The 26,044-nt window shown below is 38.9% G+C and overlaps 1 protein-coding gene across 2 annotated transcripts; it reads left to right on the top strand.

Moving 5' to 3' along the window:
* TXNL1 (thioredoxin like 1) lies at positions 1-25,696 on the top strand. 2 transcript variants are annotated; one of them, XM_034773633.1, is made up of 9 exons: positions 1-213; positions 3,055-3,151; positions 5,042-5,215; positions 9,176-9,298; positions 10,960-11,029; positions 11,588-11,760; positions 17,060-17,164; positions 22,350-22,390; positions 23,964-25,696. In XM_034773633.1, the coding sequence occupies exons 1-9, from the start codon at positions 116-118 to the stop codon at positions 23,968-23,970; spliced, it is 888 nt and encodes a 295-aa protein (XP_034629524.1). In that variant the 5' UTR covers positions 1-115; the 3' UTR covers positions 23,971-25,696. The 2 variants fall into 2 exon arrangements, with proteins under 2 accessions (XP_034629524.1, XP_034629523.1); XM_034773632.1 differs by lacking the exon at positions 22,350-22,390 and having other exon boundaries at positions 57-213.
* The last annotated feature ends 348 nt before the right edge of the window (positions 25,697-26,044 follow it).

Below are 26,044 nucleotides of genomic sequence, written 5' to 3'. Positions count from 1 at the left end.
CGCCTGCGCGGGTGCGATGCATGCTGGGCGCACCCCTTTCCCGCGGTGACTTTGCAGATAAGCGAAGGCGTCTGCGGCTCGCGGCCTCCGCTTGTGGCGGGGACCCCCGGCCAGGATGGTCGGGGTGAAGGTAATCGCGAATGACACCGAGTTCCAGCCTGAGCTCAGCGCCGCCGGCTCCCGGCTCGCCGTGGTCAAGTTCACCATGCGGGGGTGAGTGAGAGGAGAGCCGAGCACCCCGAGCCTCTCCCTGCGGCCGGGGCCCGGCTGCCCCCTCCCTGGGGAGAGAGACGCGCCTTTCCTGGGCCCTGGGGCGCTACTCCCCCGCAGGGCCCTGGTCTCTCCCTGTTTCAGGCACCCCTCGCTCAAGGCCCTGGGCGTCCCGTCTCGTACACCCTGCTCTGCCTCCTCGCCGCCCTACTGCACCTCTGCCCTGTGCGGGACGGGGATCCTGGAGCATGGGAGGCGATGTGCTAACTTCGCTTCCCCTCTGTCTCCTAGGAGTGATGGGTGCGGCTGGGTCTCTTGCTCGGGGTGACATGGGTTGTGTAAGGGGCTTCTCCCCCTACCTGTCACTCGGAGCTCTAGGGCCTAGGGGAGCGTGTGGAGTTGGGGAGACTGTAGTCCGAATCACAGCCCTGCACCAAGCTTTGTGTCGGGTGTCAGATTCCCTTACTGGGGAGCGGTTTAAGGGCAGAGTTTGTGATCTCTCCTGATTGTGAAGCAAACATTGTGCTGTGTGAGTTTAGTGGGACACACGCTGATCATTTGCTAATAATGTCCCAGTCTCAAATAGGTCCAGGTGACTCCCCTGTGGTTGTTTAAAAGCCTGAATGTGTAGAAGATACTCTTGTATGGAAAGGGTGACTATCCCTCTGCTTTTTGCTAATTTAATTTCAGTAGATTGTGGTAGGTGGATCAGGCGTGTCTAATTTTAGTGGTAATTTAGGTTTAGCAAATGCTTACTGTACCTTTTGCATTTTAACTTTGAAAATAGTCTGCCCTTGGAAATCTTACAGTAATTAAAATTAAAAATATCAGACATCTAACTTAAATAACTTTTTAGTTAGTTGTCAGAATGCTACATCATCTTGGCTGTTGAAAAAAATACTGTGGAAAGGATTAGGGAACCAGTTATTAATCTTTGTTTTAATAATACCTGTAGTTCTGATTGCAAAGTGTCAATACAAAATTAAAGTGTTTGAGTTTTAAACAGCATGCTTAAGTAATAATGAAACTGCGGTACTCTAAATCAAAGAATATATTTAGCATTTGAACCAGAAAGCAAGCCTATCTTGCATGTAGTATTTTACATAACAGTGAGTTGCACATTAATTAATTATGGCCTCGGAAGTGGGAGGAGGGCCTGTGTTTCTGCTTTATTGTATTGAATCCAATCTCATTGTAATCAGTTTGCTGTCGTAATTCCTCGAACCCATTTTGCAGTTTGGATCTGCATATTTGTGGGTACTCTGGTTTTGGTACTGAAGTCATGTAATCTTAATTATTAACATTATAGATCCTAGGCGCCTCAGTAATGGACCTGGACAACATTGTGCTAGGCGCTGTACAAACACAGAACAAAGATAGTCCCTGTCCCAAAGAGATTAAAATCTAAGCAGAATTTAAATCTTCTTCAGTTTTTATTATAATACTCTAATTTCTAATGCTTTATAGAAACTTGGCTCTATCGTATTGCAGCCTTGTAGAATCCTACTCTTCCACTTGCTCATAAGAACCATTTACTTGCCCCAAGCAAGTAAAACACTATAACTGTTAGCACTGTTATAACAAATAATGCATTTTATTTCTTCTATACAGGTAAGCTGTTAAACTTGACTGATATGACCCAGTTTTAATGAAATTGTATCTTAGACCTCCTTGTCTTAAATAGGCATGTTTAATATTTTGATCTACTACAGTGTTTGTAGCTCAATGTCTTACAATTGGCAGGAACAGCAGAAGTATTGTAGACAACAGGGCATAAGTTGTCTGCCAGAAAAGTTACTTTAATAAAAATTGAGGGGAGTAGAGGAAACCCCCTTAGCCTCTTTATATTTTGATACTTCCTAGATATTATAGTGATTGGGATTTTAAGTAAGCTAGTCTCATTTTTAACTATAGTTGTACTACTTCCTCACTATAATAAATAACGTTTTTGGGGTAGCAACTGTTAAGAGGTTACAATTAAAAAAGAGTGCTGAGTTAACAAGTTCTAGTTAGGAGAGCAGTAGCTTAGGTCCACATTATCAAAGGTATTTAGGTTACAAACTTCCATTGATTTCAATAGAATTTAGGAACCTAAATACTTTGAAGATCTGACCCTGAGTAACCTCATGAAATTTCTAATGATGAGCCTTCCTGCAGACACTGCTGCTGGGGATCAGTGACTTCTCATGCTGAATGCAGGAGGAAAGAGAAGATGAACTACATCGCATTCATGGCTGAGTGGATACTGTAGTAGAAGCTAATGTCACTTATGGTAAACCTTTAGCAGAAAACATGGAATTATAGACACACCAACTACTATGGAAAAAGGCATTAATTATATAACTACAGTTAATAAAGTGACAATTCAGTATATTTATTAAAATACTAAGTAGGGTTAGTCAGAGCTATTGATTTCTGTGTTTCCACTGTGAGTGTACTTCGGTTCTTTCAGAGCAGCAAAGAACTCTGCCCAAAGTGGACAGCCTCCTTTTTACCTGGTATGATCTCCCTTGATAGTGATATGTGGTAACGCTAACCAAACTAGACCTAAAGTATAAAGTTTAGAGTTAACAGATGAAGCTTATCACTGTTAAATCAGAACTGTGTAAGCAGGAAGCGGGACACATTATTTATATTTCTCACATTATTTTGTCTGTCATTTACAAATATCTAACCAGGTTTGCCAACCAACTATGAAAGGGGTTTTGAAACTTACATCTGTAAGGGCCAAATGCATACATAACTCCCATTGACTTCAGTAGAGATTGGATAGTGTATCTAGGGGCAAAATATAGCCCCAATTGCAAAAATTGGACAAGCTTACATCTATTTTTGCCTTAACAGATGTGGCCCTTGTTTGAGGATAGCCCCAGCTTTCAATGCTTTGAGTAATAAATATCCCCAGGCAACTTTTTTGGAAGTGGATGTACATCAGTGCCAGGTGAGTAGTATACAAAAATACATTTTGACCATTGGGAAGTAAAAGACCTTATAACAGGGGTGGGCAAACTATGGCCTGCCGGCCGGATCCAACACTTGAGCTCCCACTGCTTGCCCCTGCTCCGGTGCTCCAGCTGGGCAGCAGAGTCAGGGGCCACTCCACGGCCCCCCTCTGGCTCCTACATGTAGGGGCAGCCAGGGCATGCCACTCTGCATGCTGCCCACACCCCAAGTGCCACCCCCACAGCTACAATTGGTTGGGAACCGCGGCCAATGGGAGCAGCAGAGGCAGTGCCTGCGGATGGGGCAGCATGCAGAGCCGCCTGGCTGCGCCTCTGCGTAGGAGCCAGAGAAGGGACATGCCACTGCTTCCAGGAGCTGCTTGAGGTAAGCGCCACCCAGAGCCTTCAACCCTGAGCCTTCCCCCGCATCCCAACCCCCTGCCCCAGCCCTGATCCCCCTCCTGCCCTCCAAACTCCTTGGTCCAAGCCCAGAGCACCCTCCTACACCCCAAACTCCTCATTCCCAGCCTGGAGCCCCCTCCCGCACTCTGAGCTCCTCATTTCTGGCCTCACTCCCTCCTGCAGCCCAACCCCAATTTTGTGAGCATTCATGGCCCGCCATACAATTTCTATTCCCAGATGTGGCCCTCTCGCCGAAAAGTTTGCCCACCCCTGCCTTATAAGCTGCTCTTTATAAAAGAGTGGACAATATAATATCTGGAAACTGTGAATAAACATGTCATCTGGGTCCAAACTATGTATCTTAGGACACTATGGCAATTAACTAATAAACTTACTGCACTGCTGACTGTTATATTAGAAAATTCTTGGAGTATTAGGGTGGTACCAATAAGACAGGAGAAATTACTGCATTTGTTTAATTCAAAAATAAAATGATCCTAGTCGTTACTACCCTGAAATTCCTAACTAGTGTACCTGGCTGGGGGGAGTGTCCAGCAGGAATTGCTAAATATCTAAAAAACCATGAGCAATAGTAGCATGAATTATGAAGAATAAATCTTACCAAACAAGTCTACGTATATTTCCAAAAAAACCCAAAAAACAAATAAGTAGGTGTTGGGAATGCATCGGATATAATACCAGATTTTAGTTAAGCATTTATTAGTGACTTCTGAAATGTTACTAAAACTTATTTCTAGTGGGGTTGGGAGTAGAGCAGTACTGTCACTGGCTGAACAAAATGGTTAAATGATTTACATCAACATATAGAGGCTAGGAAGTATCTTGAAATGACCAGTAGTCTTACTTTCATTAGTGGAAAAAGGTGAATAGATAACATTAACAGAACTTGCAGATAATACTGAATTGTAATAGATTATGAGAACCAGTCAGGATAGATAACTAATACAAAGGCATCTGAAGAGATTAGAAACACAGGCGGATAACAAAATGAAAATCCTTTTGTAATGCTACAGGCAGCAGTGGTACAACTGAATGTCCTAATCAATATTTAGTGTATGTATATTGTATGCTTAAAAATATAAAATGTCTGGTTAAGGGCAATCGTGGGAAAGGGAACAAATAAGGTTGCTATACATTGTTCTTCATTTTATTAGCAGCCATGTCTGTCGGTTTGCAATCATGGCTTTAACCCTGATATGTGTTGGCAGGGGAGGGTGAAGAGCTTTAAGAGCTACCAACTTACCTCAGAGTGAATGGTCTTTAGTTCTAGGGCTATTCCACAGCAACAGTTAATTACAATCTAAACTTCTTTTCTAGATGTGCCAAGATGCAAATGATCAATGATTGCTAATACTCCTGCATATTAATAAAGCCACTTCTTGTAGCACAATACTTTTTTCATGTTTACAAATGTTTGTAGCTAACATTTTATTACACACCACTAATGATCAATTTGTGAATTCTAGGGAACAGCTGCAACCAATAATATATCAGCAACACCAACATTTCTGTTTTTCCGAAACAAAGTGCGAATCGACCAGTATCAAGGAGCTGATGCTGTAGGATTAGAAGAAAAAATTAAACAGCATCTAGAGAATGATCCTGGAAGTAATGAGGACACAGATATTCCGAAAGGATATGTATGCATACCTTATTTTAAGATTTTTTTTAAAGTAAATTATTGAAACTTATGTTAATGTTGTCCTGTTTTCTAAACTTACCCACTTTAGTTAGATCAGGGTAAGTTTAGGCAGAAACTTAAGTGTCTTAAGCTTTTTTGAAATATCACCTGCTTTTTCACTTTCTTTTCCAAGCAAACTTTTAGAGTGACTTGTGCATAGTAATACATTATAGTAATGTTTGAAAATGGTGTAACTAAAAATCCCCTCATCCAAAATATTCCTCTAGGTCTGAAACATTGGATTTCATGTTTCATGTTGAAAATTTTGCTGTAGATATTTACTATCGCTTTGCTTCTACCAGATGTCTGTCTGTTTCCCTGTACATTTTTAGAAAGTGGAGATCTCTCTCCTAGAAAGTGACAGTTATTTCTGTAACTACTAAAGCCTTAAAGGTTTTTTGGACTGTTCCTCAGTGAGTCCTCTTTGCTACCTTTTCAGTATCTTCCTTTTCTTGTAACTTTTTCTTAATCTTTTCATGCTATAATGTTGCAGCTCCCCCAGAAGCTTGTTGGAAGCTGCTTATTGGAAGGGGTGGTGTGGTGACTTATCATAGTTTGGTCATTAATAGCTTCGAAGAATATTTGCAAAACTGGACCATACTGCCAAACTCTGTTTACCTGATTTCTCCCTCACCGTGGAACAGAGCGATATAAAGTAGCTCTTGTTTCGGGGTTGTACAAAAAGGGTCTTAAAAAGTTCTCTGTGGGTTACAGTATCACAGCAGAATAGGAATGGGCAAATACAGTTCTAGATAACCTGAATTTGTTTCACTTCTCTCTCATCCTTTGCTATGGAGTGATTAGTGCATAATCTTTCATATATTTTCTAAAAGCTACAGATTATATCTTTAAAACCAAAAACTAGTTTTTAGCCTGTTGCAGAAAATTGTGGCATAGCATAGTCACAGGATACATAAAACTTTTTGCTTGAGGCATAAATGTTCACAGAAATTAAGATAAATTCATTCCTGGGGGGGGAATGTTTAGAGAAATATGTAATAGACACCTTGACAATTTAAATTTAAACTGCATGAATACATACAAAAAACATAGCAACTTAAAATGGAAAGGGTAAGTATGAAAAAGAGCAAACATTTTTCCTTGGTTTGTTAGAACTTCTGATGCCTTACAGAAAACGTGGTGAAGCTGGACTTAGAAAGTGTTCTGCTTGAATGGTGTGTGTGTGTGTGTGTGTTTTCCTTTCCTCACCTCTATTAGTAAGTGTGTTTTATTAAAATATCTCCTTGAAGTACCTTTATTCCTAATGGTTGTTTTCCAACACTTAATCACACAGCAACTAATGAGAGGGCTGGAGTAGACAGCATTTTAACTTCACGTACTAAGATTTGGAGGGAAGTCCATATTTTAAAACTGATATATGAAAAATCAACATTTTTTTGACCCTCTTTCTCTTGCATGTTAATGCACAAAATAAAAAAAAAAACTGGTAAAAGTTGATCAGTGAAAACCAGAAGTTGTTTGGTTCTCATTAGCACTTCGCTGAAATGCTTGAATTGTAAAAGCTGCACGGGAATGTCTAATTCAACAGAAACTGAACTGGAATTTGAAAGTTTGTGGAAACATTGCTGCTTTTTATAAAGCCGTAGTGTCATAATAGCTATGTTGAGACTAAATAACCTGACAGGTGTCCTTTTTTTGACGATATGAATTTGTTTTAGCCAAACACTTGGGAAACACTGTTTCCCAATATTTTTTGTGGTAATTCCATTAATTTTCAAACAAATCAAACCTTTTAACAGGATAGTTGGAGTTTTGAATCACTGTTGTCAAACTATGATGCTAAAGAGTAATATGGTTTGAAACTTAAAGAAAAAAACATTTCCTGAAAGTGCTGTTCTGCTTGTTTTCATGTTACCCTAAGGCAACTGTGCATTGCAAATCTTAAGCATGTCTGACAGCTGTACCAACAAACACATGTAAATGAGAAACTTAATGTGACAAAACACTCTGATAGAGCTGTCATCTGAGGTGGCGTTCTCTGAGCAATATTTGGTATAATGTTTCTACTTAAAAAGGGATGGTTTATTGTTCTGGCAGCAATATAAAAACACTTTTGATTGAATACCTGGTATTATGTTTCAGAAAAACTAAAACTGCTAATAGGTTCAATAACATGATAGCTTCACTACGGTAGTATGAAGGTTTATATTTAGTATTAGGAAATATAATACATTAAACTTAACTCTGAATAGTAGTTGTGAAACCTAAAATTATGTTAAATGTAAAAATGCATCTCTTTGGATGCTAAGTACTTTAAATTCATAGCTAAATAGAGAGACATCTACCATACAAATAACATAATCTTCCTGTTGAATCGTTCTTATGTAAATAAACAGTAGGAATACAGGCCACTTGAATTTGCAACAGTTCAATTACACACTATGGTATCAGCGTTAGTGTTGCATCTAGTTGTGAATGTAAATACTTACACTAATAGTTAATGTAACATTCAGCATGGCAACATTGTAATACAAAGAGGCAAAAGGCTGTTTTTTTAGCTTCACAGCCCAAAACACATTAGAAGTAATTTAAGTAACATGAGCACAAAGTAGGTATACATCTGCTTTTTTGAAACTTGAGTAACTTCATAAAACGAACAGTTTTTTTTCTAAGTTCAGTCTCTACATAAAGGTGATAATTATCTGGAAAGCTTTTTAAACAGAAGGCTCAAAAGATTTTGAGTAAGGAAAACATGAAATCCACCTTCCCTGCTGAGAAGGGGATGGAATTCTGGCCACCTCATTTTTCATAACAAGAGTTGGAAAACAACTGAATATTAAGTCTATAAACTGAGCATATACATTGTCCTTGGTAATGTATTTTTTTTGCCTCTTCTTGGGGTGGAATGTTTTAAACAAGTTTGAAAATTCAAGAGTGTGCAAGCCTAGTAAAGAATTCCATTGAGTTATTAGCTGTGTACTTAACTGCATTACACAGTGATGTCACAGCTTTTTAGTGGTCCAGATCAGATATTATCCTTGGGGTAGAACTTAAGCCTTCTTGAAGGCACAGTAGACTCTTATTATCTTGGGACGGGGGAAAAACCACCACTTTTTCCTCCAAACAGATATCTTGAGTGTATCTTGATCTAGATTTTGTACCCTATTGGTACATTGGTAGTATTTCCATGTTTTCTTTCGTGATGCGAATACCCTTAGTTGGATACTTCATAAGAAAAAGTTCAACTATGAAGAAATCTACTCTTCAGTGAATCAAGCAATTGCTGCTATTTGCTGTACTGAAAGCTCTAGTAGGCACAAGGAAAAGGGCTGGGGAATTCTTAATGCCTGATGAAACAATCTTAATTAAATACTAAAACTTGTTAGAAATGAGTGCAATCTAGTCATCAAAGCCTTTTATAAACTAGCAGCTTCTTTTTCAGCGCTACGTGTGAGAGGTAACAAGATTAGCTCTGCAGGTGGAGTCTAGTAACGTTTACAGTGACAGCATTCTAAACTGTTCCATTAACTGTACATGATTCATCTTTGAGTAGGCTTACTTTAGGACTTTGTAAAAACTTCAGTCTTTATGCTTGTTTTTGCAAATGCATTATGAATAATTTTTTAGGATATAGTTTTTGTGCTTAAACCAAAATACAGCCTCAGATAATTCACTTTATTATCGGTGTCTCTTGCTGTGGACTTCTGTGAATTTGCATTCCAGGGAATATGTGATTATAAAATTTGGAAAGGTTGGGGGAGTTTAACTAAAATGTAAGTTGAATGCTTGAATGTGTTGTGTTCCTAATTAAGTTGTCTGACCAGTTTTATTATTTTACCTCCTATATACAGTGAGGAGTTTCACTCATCCACATATTGACTAATCCTTTTCAATTAGTAGATGGCAGATTTTCAAGCACCCAGCAAGCAACACTGTTGGCCTTTTTTTTTTTTTTTAGATGGATTTAATGCCATTTATTAATAAAGCTGGCTGTGAATGTCTTAATGAAAGTGATGAACATGGATTCGATAACTGTTTACGTAAAGACTCTACCTACCTGGAATCTGACTGTGACGAGCAGGTATAATTTCAGTTTATTTCAGAGGTTGAATATAATTTTAAAGGGCAGTTTTTTCATTGTATTGATCTAATACAGTTATCTAATTCTCATATGTTTACAATAGTCTTGGGATTAAAAAGCAGGAGAAATAACTTGTGTTTGTGTGTGGAGAGTAATAGCTCTTCCTATCTTTCTCTTTCTGGCTAGTCAAACAACACAGTACTTACCAGCAGCAAGCCTACAATAATAAACTATACACTTGATCAGGGTGGGCAAACTTTTTGGCCTGAAGACCACATCTGGGTATAGAAATTGTATGGCATGCCATGAATGCTCTCGAAATTGGGGGCTGGGGAGGGGTGAGCGCTCCAGCTGGGGGAGCGGGCTCTGGGGTGAAGCTGAGAATGAGGGATTTGGGGTGCAGGAGGGTGCTCTGGGCTGGGACCATGTTCAGCGGGCGGGGAGATCATGGCTGGGGTAGAGGGGGGTTGAGGGCTCTGGCTGGGGGTGCAGGCTCTGGGGTGGGGATGAGTGGTTTGGGGTGTAGGAGGGTGCTCCAGGCTGGGACCAAGGGGTTCAGAGCATGGGAGGGGGATCAGGGCAGGGGGTTGGGGTGCAGGCTCAGGGTTGGGGTGTGGGCTCAGGGTTGCAGACTCTGGGTGGTGCTTACCTCAAGCAGTTACAGGAAGCAGCCGCATGTCCCCCCCTACGGCTCCTACACGGAGGAGCAGCCAGGGGGCTCTGTGCACTGTCCCATCCGCAGGCGCCACCCATGCAGCTCCTATTGGCCGCAGTTCCCGGCCTATGGGAGCTGTGGGGATGGTGTGCGGAGCCCCCTGGCTATCCCTACACGTAGGAGCTGGAGCAGGGATATGTCACCGCTTCTGGGAGCTGCACGGCAAACCCCCAACCCCGCTCTCCAGCAGGCCATTTGCCCACCCCAGCACTTGATGATGAATGCAGTAAACCTGTTACTAAATATTAATTGCAAGCTGAAGGGTTTATTTTAAACAGTGCAGAATTGACTTGGGGAAGAAAACTGTAATCTCACATAGCTTTTAAATGGTTTTTTCCCTTTAGATAAAACACAGCTCTTGATGCTTCATAAAATGTTTTGATATTAAACAGAATTCTAAATTTATGGAGGCTTTCAGGGACTTGGGTGAGATGGGGGCTGCCCTGTAACTAATACAGATGAAGGCCAAGATTTTTTGGAAATGGATATCTAAAGTTAAGCTTTTAAACTCCTATTCAAATGTTTGGAAACTGTTGGATATTCCACAGTCTTGAAAATTGGGCTTCATTAAGGCATCTCAGATGAAGCATCCAAAATTGAGGCACCCAAAATGACTAGTCTCTTTTGAAAATCTTGCCCAAGATGTTTGGATTAGGACTCTTAACTTTAGGTACCCGTTTTCAAAAGTGTTGGCCAAAATCTCTGAGATACTTGGTTCAGGGTTCTAGTAGAATGGCTTTCATTAAAATGACCCTTCTTACAAACAGAGTAAAAGGAGGATATTCCCTATTCTCTAATAATACTTACATATAAAGACTGAGAATATTAATCACATCCTGGCAATCACAGCTACTTTTCCTGAACTAAACAGAGTTTTGACTTATTTTTCTAGTTTAAATATTTTTTTCTGCATTCAAAAATACTTTGATAAACTTTTTCTCTACAGCTCCTTATTACTGTAGCTTTTAATCAACCTGTCAAGCTTTATTCCATGAAACTTCAAGGGCCAGATAATGGTGAGTAAAATGCATCTGTTCCTTCACTCCATCAAATTGTTCCTAATAAGTTCTGCTTACACCATTTTTAAAGGCTTAAGTGTTCTCCCAGGTTTAACTAGACCCTTATTTCAGCATCCTGAATCTAATAGCCGCAGTTCCTGTTTTCTGAGCAGTATTATTATAACTATTAGCAAGTCCCATGTATTCATGGGCAGTATGGATTCTATTGCTCTCTGGAAGTCCTGTAGCAGCTTTGTTGAAATTGTGGGGGAATCCATACAATAGATTTGTTTGTTCTTTAAAAAAATAATTTAATGTAATCTCATGCTATCCCTATGCTTTATTTTTGATATAGCACAGATGTTTATATTGACAATACATTAGAGTAAGGTAGAAGTACAAATTTCTGAATCTATGCAAGATATGAGTACAGAAACCACATTTTTATGTTGCAAAACTAAAATATTTAATTATCACTAGGTGTTTATATAACAAACTGTCCTAAAGATGTTTTTGGAATTTTATACTTTAAAATGTGGTTCAGTTACTTAAAATTGCTGATTTGTTTTAACACAGGTCAAGGTCCCAAGTATATAAAAATCTTCATCAACCTTCCCCGATCTATGGACTTTGAAGAGGCAGAAAGAAGTGAACCAACCCAAGCCTTGGAACTAACGCCGGATGATATAAAAGAAGATGGTATTGTCCAGCTTCGCTATGTAAAATTTCAGAATGTTAACAGCGTAACTGTAAGTAAAGCCTTCTCTTCCAAGCTTCATGTGAATGTAGCTATATGAAGTTTGGAAGTCTACTTTAAAATACTCTGGGACAAAATAATTGTTGAGGTGACAAAGGTTTCAAAGCTTAGCCAGGTTTTCTTATAACAGTCTTATCATTTCAGAGTGACTACACACTTATGCCAAACATAGGTTCATAGAATTTAAGGCAAGAAAGGGACTATAAGACATCCAGTTGGACTTACAGAATTATCGAAATCTAGGGCTGGATGGGAGCCAAGTCCAGACCCCTGTGTTGAGGTAGGACCAAGTAAACCTAGACCATCTCTGCAAGATGTTTGTCCAGCCTGTTCTTAAAAACCGAATGATGGGGATTCCACAGCATCTTTTGGAAGCCCATTCTGTGCTTAACTACCCTTATAGTTAAATTAGATATTGGGAAAAACTTTGTCTCCCATGTTGCAGATTAAGATTAAACATGCTCAGTTTTTTAACCTTTCCTCATAAGTCTGGTTTTCTAAACCTTTTATTATTTTAGTTGGTCTCCTCTGTACTCTCTCCAATTTATACACATGTACTAAAGTGTGGCATCCAGAACTGGACACAGTATTCTAATGCAGGCCTCGCCAGTGCTGTGTAGAGTGGGACAGTTATGTCCCTTGTCTTACATACAACACTGCTGCTAATATTCTGGGGTGTGTTCACCTTTTTTTCGGCTGAATCACGTTGTTGATTTATTCTGGTTGTGATCCACGAAAGCTTTAATACTTTGTGTATGTCACAGGGCATTACCTTTCTCTGGGTTACCCCTGTATTGAACTCAATAACTTGTTTGAATAAAGCATATATTCCAAAAGGGCATCTGAGCACTTCCCTTGGTAGTTTGTTCCTGATGGTTATTCACTCCCTGCTTATTAAAAAGGGGGCTTTATTTCTAATGTGAATTTGTCTAGCTTCAACTTCCAGCCTTCAGTTTTTGTTTTGCTGTTGGCTGCTAAATTAAACAGCCCTCTAGTACCCAACATTTTGTTCCCAGGAAGGTTCTTGTATACTTTAATCAGATAATCTCTGAATCTTTTTGATAAACTGAATAGCTTGAGATCTTTGTCTTTCACTTTAGTGCATTTTCTCTAACCCTCAAATAATTTTTGTGGCTCTTTTCTGTACCCTCCCCACATCCTCTTCAAAATGTGGACGTCAAACTAGATGCAGTATTGTAGTATCAATGTTGTATACAGAGGTAAAATTACCTTCCTATTCACTACGTCCCTGTGTATACATCAAAGGATTGCATTAGCCCTTTTTGCCACATCATCACACTGGGAGCGTATGTTGAGTTGCTTGTCCACTGTGACTCCTAAATCCTTTTCAGTCACTGTTTTCCAGGGTACAGTCCCCCATTTTGTAGGTACAGCCTGCATTCCTTGTTCCTTCATGTGTAACCTTGCATCTGTCTGTTAAAACTCACTGTTTGAATGGGCCTGGTTTACCAAATCCAGATGATATGACGGTCCTGTCCTCATTATTTACCACTCCACTAATCTTTGTGTCATCCCCAACTTTATCAGCAGATACTCCATATTTACTTTTAGATCATTGATGATGTTGAATAGCATTGGGCCTAATACAGATCCTTGTAGAACACCAATAGAAACACCCCCATTGACAACTACTTCTTGAGGTATCATTTGCCAGTTTTAATCCATGTAACCTGTGGTTTGGTACAGTATAGTGCTGATTTTTAATTAGAATGTTGTGTGGTATTTGTGCTTTACAAAAGTCTTAAGTATATTACATCTATGCAGCTGCCTTTCAACCAAACTTATCTTGTCAAAAATTGAAATCAGGCTTGTTTGAAATTACCTATTTTTCATAAAACCGTGTTGACTGGCATTAGTTATATTGCTATTCTGTATTAATTGAATCCTATAGCAGTGATTCCTTTAACTTGCGTGGGGTTGATGTTCAACTAACTACCTATAGTTATCCAGGTCATCCTGCTTGCCTTTTTTTGAATATTGGCACAACATTAGCAATTTTTCAGACTTCTGGATTTTCCCTGGTATTCCAAAATTTATTAAATTAACATCAGCGGAGCTGAGCTCCACCTCAGCCGGGAGGTTGGGGGGGATTACTCTTTATTGTCCTTACCTTTGCCAGGCATTGATTTTTTTTTTTCTTATGACTTTGCCTTCCCTTATCAATTTTCTGCACCTCATAATTTACTAATTTATATTGTCTATCTATTTCCCCTCTTTTCCATTTATTATGCTTCGCGTTTTTTTTCCAAATTGCTGCCTTCACTTAGCCATTGAATAGGGTTGGGTTTTTAGTCAGTTGTCCTTGTGATTGTGGAATTGTCTGCTCTCTAGACCACCACTTATGTAAATGAATTGCAAGCCACAGCCTTTTTTTTTTTTTTTTTTTTTTTTTTTTTTTTTCCAACAGAGGTTGGTCATGGACATGCTCTGACAACTAGTTGGAATGTAATGCTTCCCAACAAAGCCACAATAGCTAGACTGAATCATATCAAGTAGTCACAGAAGCTCACAGTAGAATATGTGAATCACTCCTCTGGGATTGAACCCACTTGACAAGATCATAGCATTTGCACGGACAGGTTATATGGACAGTCTTAAAATGAAATTTGCATGGTGTACCAACTTAGCATTTAGTACAGACTGATATCCATATAGTAATGGTTCTTCTTTATCTGCACTGTGGTCAGTTCCAAGTTTTTTCTCGTATCTGCTGCTTGTTAATTCCCAATAGTCTCCTGCAGTCTAATGGGTTCTTAGGTGTGAGAATCTTGTATGCATTTGTAAATTTATCTTATTAAACAGTATATGAACAACATCCTGTTAACTGTGGAATCTACATTTAATTGTTAACTGAACAATATAATATAACTTCCTGTGGGTTTTATAATGGGGGGCATGATGCAGCTAAGTAGCTCGTAGACATAGAGGGACAGAGGTCTTGGCACCAAAAAAGTGTCTGATCCAGTGTTGCTCTCTGAAGTGCTGGTTTCAACTGTTATGTGAAGACTTGTACATCAGAGAAAAATTTACCAAAATTTGATTCAGGTAGCGGATGCATCATCAGGAAATGATGGATGCAAATATAGTCCCCAGTCCTGCAAAGACACATGCTTCACTTTAAGTATGCGAACAGTTCGATTGACTTCTATAGAACTACTCGCTTTCATAATGGTAAGCATATGCCCAAGAGTTTCAAGGACGAGTGCTAAGCTATTACTATGTCATTGCCACAGTGAACATCATCTTCTCCAAAGGTAGATTTCCCCCCTGTGTAATAGTATTTTATTGTGGAAAACCTAAAGGCCCCAGCCAGGATTGGGACCCCATTGTGCGAGGACTGTACTAGCAGAAAGTCTATGCTCCAAGATGCTTGCAAAAAAGACAATAAATATGCAATTTGTCAAAAGTTACAGTATAATTTCTTCCGACTTTCCCTGGGAAAACAATCCCCTCCTGTGCCTCTGCCAGGCACATTCCTTCACCGCCCTTATTCACCGCAGATTCCCTCTCTTCATGCTATCCAGCCCTTATAGGAAAAACATTTCGACTCACTGTCATTGGAATATTTATTTTTAAAAAGGGCAACTAACGCTGCTCCCCGTGGCATGAGGCACAGGGCCCATAGTAGCCCCCTAATCTTTGCTGCTCTCCCTCCTCCTGGGGAGGGAGAGGGCTCTTGTTGCTACTTTGCTGTAAGGGTGCAGGAGACCCACAGGATCTCTTCCTTGCACTCCCCCACTGTCTGCTGGTCCCTGTTCCTGACCATTTCCCTTTCCTGAGATAATTGATTTGTTTTTCATTTGTCCATTTTATAGTATGTATTGGTTTTTGTGACATAAAGCCAGCTTAAACCAAATTAGAAAACATATTTTGGTTTTATAGATTTCTTATTACCAATTAATGCTTTTTTAAGGAGCGAAAGTGATAGAGAATACGAAGTCCATATAGGACAGCATTTATGTAGGGTTACCAGACGTCCAGATTTTCCCGGACATGTCCAGCTTTTTGGTGCTCAAATCCCCGTCCGAGGGGAATTGCCAAAAAGCCGAACGTGTCTGGGGAAAATGCCGGCATCCCTGCCCCAGGCCCCCGCTTACCTGAGCAGCTCCAGCAGACTGTGAGCTGCAGGTGGATTCCCCGCTGCGGCGGCTGCTGCTGCTCCCCCCAGACACCTCAGCTCTGTGTTGCTGAAGAGCGGAGCTGCCCGAGCGCTACCGGCTTCACGGTTTGCCGGGCACCCTCCAGACCCTGCGCCCCCCAGCCGGGCACTTCCCCTCCCGGGCTCCGGCTGCGCTGGGGAAGCGCCCGGCCCGGGGCACAGGGTCTGGGGGCTGCCCGGCAAACCGTGAAGCCGGTAGTGCTCGGGCAGCCCTTTTCGTGTGGCTGGGAGGGAGAAGGAGGGGGAATGCGGGGCGCTCAGCGGAGGGGGCGGAGTTGGGGCGGGGACTTTGGGGAAGGGGCAGAGTTGGGGGCGGGGAAGGGTGGGGCCAGGGCCCCGTGGGGTGTCCTCTTTTTAAAAACCTTTAATATGGTAACCCTAATTTATGGAGCCATGTAAGTTTTCCCTACTGAGCTCCTGTTGAATTCTAGCAAATCTTCATATTGAAAGAACGTAATAACCCAATTTGCTATGAAGAGGTAATGCTGATTTCAATAAATATAGAAAATGGTTAAACAGCCGTTTGGTAGGTAGGTAACTACTGTAAACGTAGGTAAATTAACTGTTCACCTGCAGTTACTTTGATACCTCAGATTTAAAAGCTTCTTGCTTGCTGAGTGTGGTCTTCTGACTTAACCACAGACCTGAAAGTTGGAGAAACCTAGATTCTACCTTGCTGCATACTTGATTGGTAGGTTTCAGAGTAACAGCCGTGTTAGTCTGTATCCGCAAAAAGAAGAACAGGAGTACTTGTGGCACCTTAGAGACTAACAAATTTATTAGCGCATAATAAATGACTTGATTTGACTACTTGATTGGTAGTCATTTTTACAGAGGTGAGCAGAGAGGTTAAATGAAGAGAGTGGCCTCTATTTAAATAACTCTGTAGCTATTTATACTTTTATAGTACTTCTCACAAAGTAATATTTTTTGGGGTATACTTCTGAAGCTGTTGGATTGTCTGCCCCCACTTTTCTCTAAAAATTTGAGAAACCTAACAAGTGTAATACCTCATTTAAGGGAAGGATTGTAGTGTTAGCCAAACTGCTGTAACTACACCATGTATATTAAACAAAGTTAGAATTAATACCGATGTACTATCTTTTTTTAGTTATTTGTCCAGTCCAATCATGGTGATGAAGAGACGACAAGAATTACATATTTTACATTTATTGGAACTCCAGTCCAAGCAACAAACATGAATGACTTCAAGCGAGTAAGTTGGATTCCAGAACACACACATGAATGTTTAATTACATTTTTAAAACAAGTGTATGTCAGTGGATTGGTAGTTTCATTTTCAACGAAGTGGATTCTTTCTATAATTGTTCATTTTCTGTTAAGATACCTCTTATTCCTCTCAGTGCAACACATGTGCCTTTGAAATTTTGGCTTTGGTGCAACTTTGTCTGTGGTGTGTAACATGCCTGAGAATCTTTCAAGGTGAAAGGCATTTTGGAAATGTAAAATAACAGCTTAGGGGTTCAAAGTTGATAAACAATGCTCCCTTAAAGATTATATGTAATAGTTGCAATGTTCATGGTGTCTGTGAATATTCCTGTGCCCTGCGGGTGGGCAGTTTGTAGAAAAGCCATTGCACAGATTGGAAAATAGGAAGCATAAGTAAACCAAAATAAATCTATGCCTGAAGATTTTGTTCAGGAGGCAATTTTAAATAGACTAGAGAGATTTGGAAATACTTGGTTATAAGGGTGTTTCTTCAATAACATACAGTGTATTTATCTTTATACAATTTCATAACATAACTCTAATCTAGCTTTAATTTGTTCCAATATCATTTAAGGGCTGTTTATTCCTAATGTTTGTCTGGCTATTCCTTTGGAGCTGCTTTTGGATCACCCTGGGTGGGACTGAAAGTGGGTGCTTTAAGGGTTTAAAGGAAATGGAGTACTCCATGGGTAGCCAACTCTAAGGATATGTCTGCACTACAGCTTATGTTGGCAGAACTTATGTTGCTCCGGAGTGTGAATAAACCACCACTCCCCCCACACACCCCTCCGAGCAACATGAGTTATACTGACATAAGTGCCAGTGTGGACAGCGCTATGTTGGCAGGACAGCTTCTGTTGCTGACATAGCTTCTGCTGTTTGAGGGGGGTGGTTTTACTATTCCGAATTAAAATGTGTTCGAGCCAATCAATTCAGTATGTAATTAGTCCCATACTGGTGCAGATAACTAGTATTACCACACTCTTTAAGTGGATAACTTCACCGCAGTAGTAAACAAAACTTGATTCTTTACACCAATAGTATTTGCCAAAAAAATATCTGGAAGTCTTGATAACCTTTAGTATTGTAAGGATTTACAGATAAATTTATATCCATTAGATTAAATCAACAAAGAGTCTGGTGGCACCTTAAAGACTAACAGATTTATTTGGGCATAAGCTTTCGTGAGTAAAAACCTCACTTCTTCGGATGCAACATCACCGGCCACCGCCAATACCAAGAATGAGCCGGGGAGACCTCGTGCACCCACACACACCCCCTGCTGGACCCTATCCCCTGAGCCCTAAACCCACCAAACCTAGCTGAATCCCGCCACGTGAGGGTCACCCCATCCCCATTACCCAGCCCGCTTGAAATGTGATCCTGCAAAACTGTACAGTTTTAACACTTGGTTCAATACACTCAAACTTGAAAAGACAATGAAAAGGCTGTGTTAAATGTGCTAAAACGTGATTCGATTACTGATTTAGAATTGTTTAATAGTGTTTTCAGTTGGCTCAAAACCAGAAGAAATGTGTAGATAAGTCTCTTACCACCCAATTACAATGAGTAGCCAAAAGACATCTGTTATGCTGTTGTTGTTTTTTTAAAACAACTTTTACTATTTTGTGTTAGTTTTACAGCATTCTAGAGTAATCATTGCTATTAAGTCTGTGAAATAGTTTTTCATAATTTTCACTGCTTCATAATCTGAAATTCATTTTTCACACTGACATCTTGGTCTCCATTCCAGGAAGATCTTTTTTTAACTATTTGAGGAAAAATTAGAGTTGAAAGTGAAAGACTTTCTGCATTTTAAAAATGTTGAACACTATTTTATTCACTAATGAACTGGATTTCAGGCTTGTTATATAAGTAGTGCTCAATGAGGTGCATACTTGCTAAGTTTAGGGAAAAAATTAAAACACTTGAATATAGCACTGAGCCCAGACAGTGGAAAACCTCACTAATTTTTAAGCTGCACAGTTCATGATACAGCACACAGCTGTCCCAAACTGCTGCCTCTGTCTGGACTCTCCGCTATGGCCATCTGTCATCTTCCCATTAGTGGGTGTGGGTTGTTTTTTTAATGCACTCATTGGCTCTCACATTCAATTCAGACTTACTATGTCTTCATAAAGCTGTGCAAACACCTAGAACTGGTGCAGTTCTCCAGGCATCTCTTGCTTTCTCTGTTCTGGTTTGGGTGAGTGAATCCAGATGTCAGTCCTTGCCTCTGTGGAGAGCACGTCCTAAAGCTGCTCCTTGGTGGACTTCTTGGAAGCACTTGTATAGTTCTGGTAAATAACTCACCAGTGCATCTGAGTGCATGCTCCCTGAAGTGTACACATAAGTGTTGCAGTCAAAGGAATACACACTTCTAAGTAGAAAAGAATGTACTTGTGCATCTGTAGCCTCCATTTTAAAAAATATGAAAACGAATGTTAATATTTTATTTAAAGTTGTACAGTTAAAAGCAGTCAGGAAATGCCGAAGTTAAAGGGATAAATTCAGGACTGGTTTAACCAGATATGAATTTGTCCAAGACTCAGAGGACAAAATTTAGCCACCAAATTAACTATGTATATACATCTGTAATAGTCCCTATTTTAACAGTAATATTAAATTACATATTCTGGAATTAAGTATTTTACCATAACATGTGGGATGTGGAGTCTGGCAGAGTTATGGTTCCCATAGGAATTTTAACTTTTGCGTTTCCAGACTTTTTGCAATTTAGCTGTACAACGTTAATGTTCTGGTAACAGTGTTAGACATTCTATTCAAGTGTATAAAAAGGGTATTGAATAAAATGTTAACCGGAAAACTCTTCAAAACCCATTTTCTCTTCATCTACAGGTAACTATGTATAACTCCTGAGAACTCACTATTTTAACTTTGCTCACTAATCTCAATTTTGGCTCAAACTAGACTCCATTGTGCTCTTGTAATTATAATACAAATAAAGATATAACTGCAATATAACTATAACAATTCCTTATCAGTGCTCCCAGTAGATGCTTTCCTTTTTCCCAATCTTCTGCTGTCTTAACACTTTGTATAACTTGTCAGATTTAGACAGTAGTTCATTGGGGGGGACACGACCATCTTTTTTGTGTTTAAAGTACTATGAGCATCAAAAGTGCTATATAGGTAACAAAGCTTAAACTGAGCAGCTGCTCAAGTGGAAAAAAGTAAACAGAAAAGGGCCACAGCATCCAGTACTTAGAATATCAAATGTGGAGTTTGTGATTAATTTAATCGTGTATTGAAAATTAGTAAAAACAATAAGCAGCTGCTGGTTGGTCTTTCAATGATAACGTAACTTGTTATCTGTGACAGCTAACTGTGACACATGGATCTAGCTATTTATGTTAGGTCAATGAATAAAATGATGCAAAATACAAGTGGCTTTTAAACTTAGATTGATAGGCTGCAGCTCCTCCCTCTTCTCTGAAACTTGATTTAGCTGATGAGAAGTGGGAACTGTTAAATGCTCTAAAACTTTTTTAATACAAAACTTGAGTGGATTGTGCTAAATTGAGGTACATGGGGGCAGGGGAGAAAAGAGACTCTCTATTGCCCTGCTTAAGTGACATCATGAGCAGCAGGAGAGGGTAAATAAAATACTTGTATTTTCCTGGAAAGTCAATGCACAATAAGAATACTTGAAATGCTTGCTTTATGGCCCTCTTTATAAATGTAATAAGATGGGACAGTGTGATAGTTGTGAGAACTAAACACCATTGGTATGTTGACGTCTAGTTTTTGCCTGTCTGCCAATGCAAGCTATGTATTCATTAAAGCTACCATATCTATATAGTGCATATTAAATTATTATAGCATATTACTTTTAAGATGTTTCCCTCCAGAGACTTTGCTAGGCTAGGTTACCCTGCCAGCCAGACCAACCAAGTGAGATGGGTCAAAGAAGTGGGTTTGTTTTATTTCCCATTTGTTAGCATCAGAGTTCTAGGTGTCTTGCTGTTGAATATTGTAGTGAACTTGCAGTCTGAATTTTTTGGGGAGAGGAAGGAGGATCTTTCACTCATGTCCCAGTAGGCTTTTAACATAGATTTCACTTTATATTCATTACTCATTAATATCTGCATTCTAGAACCCTTATAAGCTACTGCTCCTTTTTGGAATGGGGGCTTAGGTGCATGTAAAAAGTAGGTTCCCAAGCCCCAGATGATCATAGCTTTTCCTTTCTTCTTAAAACTGCACACCAGGCTGCTTTTCCTTTTTTCTAACATTTTGTTTTTATTTTTTCAGCTTAACTTCCCAACCCCAAAGAACTAAAAATGCAGAAGAAAATGTTTTAAAATGAATATTAAGAGTGACCTTGTCTCGCACCACACCCCTCCCTGCTCCCTCCGTTCATCTAGCATCTGTCTCTCACCCTTTCCACAATCTCGCCACTGGTGCAAGAGCCTTCTCCTCTGCAGCTCCTGTGCTTTGGAACAGCTTTCCTGTACCTCTCTGCTTCATCGACTCATCTTTTTTAAATTCCATTTTAAAATCTTTTCTTTCTCAACTTTGCTTTTTAATTTTTATGCTTGTTAACATTAAAACTAGATAGTAGATTTGTTATACAACGCTTTTAGACCTGTTTTCTGTGATTTTTGTAGTCCATCTATTTAATTCTGTAAAGCAATTTGAGATGCAGTTTGAGACTTTGGCAAGTATTTTAATTTGGCTTTTATACAATTTATTGCATGGGGAATAACATTAGAACAGGTTGATTTTAAGGTGTAATCTATCATGAAGACAATTTAGGATTTTTCATCTCCAGTTATTGTTTCAAAACTTTTAGTTTAGTTGGCTAATTTTTTAGTAGAAAGATGTTTAGCAAATCACACCAATTTAATTTCCCTTTCCATTGTTGGGCCAGTCAGATCAAGAAATTATATAGTTAATTTTTTACAAAATGTCTAATGTTAAAGATTTGTATTATGTCACAATTGCAGTACCTATTCATAGTTAAGGTATGGTATCTTACAAACAACTGCCATATAAAGTGTCCCATAAATGATGGGAGGGAGATGAATTTCTTGTAGAAAGTAAGAAACTGCTGTTCTTACAACCATCCTCCATTTGGGGTAGATGGGGAAATGAGCCTTTTTGGCATGTAATGACAAAATATCCATTCTGGTGCTTAATTTTTGCAGATAATACACATGGGCAAGTTGACAATTCCCACCTCTGAATGGTATAGCTCTATTTCTTGATTGATGTTACACATCTGCTAACATCTTAATAATCTTTAATATATTAGTGTTTTCCTGCTTAATCCAAATCTGGGCATTGTGCTTGGGGCTTAAGATACACAATCAAAGAATATATATTTCATTTACTTATTTGTTGAGTTTAATCTTATTTTTTTAACTTGATTAATCAAACTTTAACACAAGTGAATGGATTTTTTTTTACGGGCACCTCAACATTGCCGTGCAACTAGAATTCTCTTGGACCTACACGTTAGTCTCTGCAGTTCAATGAGCATCCTCCTGGCCACCAGCTCTTTGGAGGAGGAGATGACCAATAGATACCAAAGCTCTTTACAAGGGAATTCAATCAGCATATTTTTTTTAGTCCAAGCAATTGCAGCTGAGTGGTGAAAGGCATTTCCTTTCAGCTGTTGCAGACCTTGCGAGGAGGGAAATACTGGGAAAAATAACCATATCTCCCATGTGTCACAGCAGAACATAATCGCTGTTCCAACCAGGTACACCAATCTTCATCTTTTCAGCCAGTACTAAAGTACAGAGCTGTATGAACCTTTGTGAGAACATGCTGTGTCCTTGGGAAGCCATGTACTGCAAAGGTAACCATACTATCCCATTAACATATTTTACCACAGTAGTTAATTTATTAAAATACAGGGATTTTTACTTTTCAAAGATTTCAGCATTACCACTGTTATAATGCTGTAAACTTGTCCTATTAAATACATAGGATTTAAATAGAACTTCAGCTTCAAAGCATAATCCTGGTAACACCGCAGGTAGGTAAGTACTGCTCTCAAGTTTAGAAAGGTAAACAAAGAACCTGAGGATGACTTGCCCAAGGCCACGTAGTAAATCAGGGGCAGAATCAAAATTAGAGCAGCTTCTATCCTCCAGACCTGTGCTATAATTATTCAATTGTTAACACAGATTTTTTTACTTGAATCTGATTCCAGACTGAGTTTGCAGAGCTGGCAGTTAGAATTTTTTTTCACTATCATTGAGCACACTTGACATCAAAGTCATTGACAATAAATGTGGAATGCTGCTGCTTTTAGTTACTTTACAGTGTTGAATTACATTATAAAGCAAAAATTTCTCAAAGACCTATCTTTAATATAGACCTAGTTCATCTCCTACAACAACTACTTGAAATTTGGGCCCAGGAGGCTAGGTTTGGGGTAGTCTTACCACTACACTTTTGTTGTGCGTTCAGGTCTGATTCTTGACACCTAACTTGGTTTTGTGAATAATAAAAATATGTGGGCTGTTGCTTTTTCCTAACTTGTCTCAAACAAACGAGTTCTTTGCAATCTGGATTAAAAATACTTGAAGTTGGGGATTTCCTCACATATATCCCATGTCCTGTTTAATTCTTGCAGGAATTTACAGCTCCCTGTGTATACAGCACTAGAATGTGTGCTGAAAAATCCATTAATACAACTGTAAACGGAGCCACTTCATTTAGTTTGAAGCTTATAAAAAATTGGTTGGGGGAGCTGTTTGTTTTCCAACATAACTTTCATTAGAGATTATTTTCTATTTTTCTTTTATCAGGTGGTAGGCAAGAAAGGAGAGAGCCACTAAGATGCAAGAAACACTGGATCGCCTTATTGAAATCAATGGGATCTTCACTTTATCTACAGCTCCTGGATAATTGCTTGACTGTAGCCAGAGACTGTCAATCTGTTTCATTTAATGCCATTACCAATAAACCATTGCTTTTGTTGAGATGGAGTTTCACTAGAGTATTTCTGTTGTAATCTTGGTACATGTATTTGTAAATAAAATTCATTACTTTTGCCAAGTTTAATTTTGTCATTGTAATAACTAAGGCTTTTTTTACAGTTTCATTTAAATTTCAAAACTGGACTGGCTTATCTTTAAAAACAGAAGACTTAATGTAGCCTGCATTTGTTTAATTAGTTTAAAATGTCAAATTTAAGTAAATCATCTTTGATTTTCTGAAAGTACATTTAAAAATAAAATCCAGAGCTACTTTCTTATAAGCCTGTGCTAGTTTATGATCAACGTTGACACAATATGGATATTTCTCAAAGGGAATAATTTTTTCTTAGTCTCCCTTTTCCCGTCCAAAAATATAGTGTGAGGAAGCATATTTCAAATTACTGTTGCATCAACTTAACTTGCTCATTTGTCACAAGTTGCACATCAGATGAAGCAAATGGTAGGATATGACAGTTCACTACAAATTAGGCACCGTGAAAATTCTCGTTAGTCTTTCAAAATACCATCTCCAGTTGGAAAATTGTGAACTTGTTAGCCTACACACACACTCACAGGATATGCAGTTCAGGAAATAGCCAGGCACTACTGATGCCTGTAGGTTTATAAGATCCCTTTGTTACGGCTGAACTTAATTGGGCATTATATTTTTCTCTCTATCTTGATATAGAAATGCTCATTGCAGATACCATTCTTACATCTTAATCTGAATTCCTTAAAGGATGGGTCTGTGCTCAACTGCTTAAAAGCTTTTTTGCTAAAATTCCTTGGAAAAGTGCCCTAAGTAATTTTAATAAATAAATTCCTGTAAAGTTTTACTAAGTGGTTTTTAATTGGCATAATTAGTTCCTTTGTAAAGTTAAATTTGTTGCATTTCTAATTACAATAAATCCCAATAAGAATTAAATCCTGTTCTAATTGGCATTCTTTTCTTTAACACAGTAGGGATTCTTCCATACTGGCTTGGCAGATTTACACATTTATACCAAGCTAACTTTCTCTGCATAGAGATTTTCTTTGAAAAAGTTTGAGGTTGTGCAGAAAACTATACTTTCTATGAGGCACTTCCTTAAAACTGTATTGCTACATACCCCTCTTTACTCATCCTTTGGTATTGCACATATTTAATGGCATTAATGCCTTGATTTCTTTTGTAATTCCTAAATATTTTGCTTAAATGGGATATGAGGTATCTGAGACACTGTATATAGAATTTAAAATCACTTTTCAATATAATCAAGGGCAATATGAATAACTTTCTGTTTATAATTTTGTACACGAACTACCTTTTGGGTTATTGTGAAAGTGCCTCATCTTAACTATTACTTACCTCATACTATTGATACCTGAGAGAATTTGATAACCTAGTGATTCTCATCTTTGTAAAAGGTCAGATTTGTATTGTTTGCCTCTTCTGTGACTTCATTGGTTGCATGGTGCATACTTCCCATAATTATACAATGTAAATAGATCTAATGTTTAGAGGCAACTGTAACATGTTCAATTGATGGAAAGAGTTATTAAAATCATGCATATCAAAAATACAAAGCTGAAATTCTGATAATTTCACTCTTTAGGAGAAAAGATGTCCTGAAGTAATCCTAAACGTTGAAACAAACACGAATATAAGGGTATATGGTAGAAAACTCACTTATTTTGTTTATTGCTTTGAGTAACTGCTTTCTTAATGCAGGAAAGCTACTTCCTTGCACTTGATCTGTATTTGATTATTCTAAATTAATAAACTAGAATTACTTTTCCACTTAGTACATGTGGTTTTACACCACTTGACATAATCCAAATGCCATGTCCATTAAATGGAGTTGAATATTGGTTCACGTAAGCAACAGTCACTAACATTCACTGTCTTTAAGCCAGTTTTCTGGGATGCA

The sequence above is a fragment of the Trachemys scripta genome, chromosome 6 (assembly GCF_013100865.1).
Source record: "Trachemys scripta elegans isolate TJP31775 chromosome 6, CAS_Tse_1.0, whole genome shotgun sequence".
NCBI lineage: Eukaryota > Metazoa > Chordata > Testudines > Emydidae > Trachemys > Trachemys scripta.
The sequence above is the reverse complement of the archived record's forward strand: the minus strand, read 5'-3'. Positions and strand labels throughout refer to the sequence as shown.

Coding starts and splice junctions, on each gene's coding strand:
- TXNL1 (XM_034773633.1), top strand. CDS start 116: ATGGTCGGGGTGAAGGTAATCGCGAATGACACCGAGTTCCAGCCTGAG. Junction 9,299..10,959: donor AATCTGACTGTGACGAGCAG/GTATAATTTCAG, acceptor TTTTCTCTACAG/CTCCTTATTACTGTAGCTTT. Junction 11,030..11,587: donor ACTTCAAGGGCCAGATAATG/GTGAGTAAAATG, acceptor GTTTTAACACAG/GTCAAGGTCCCAAGTATATA.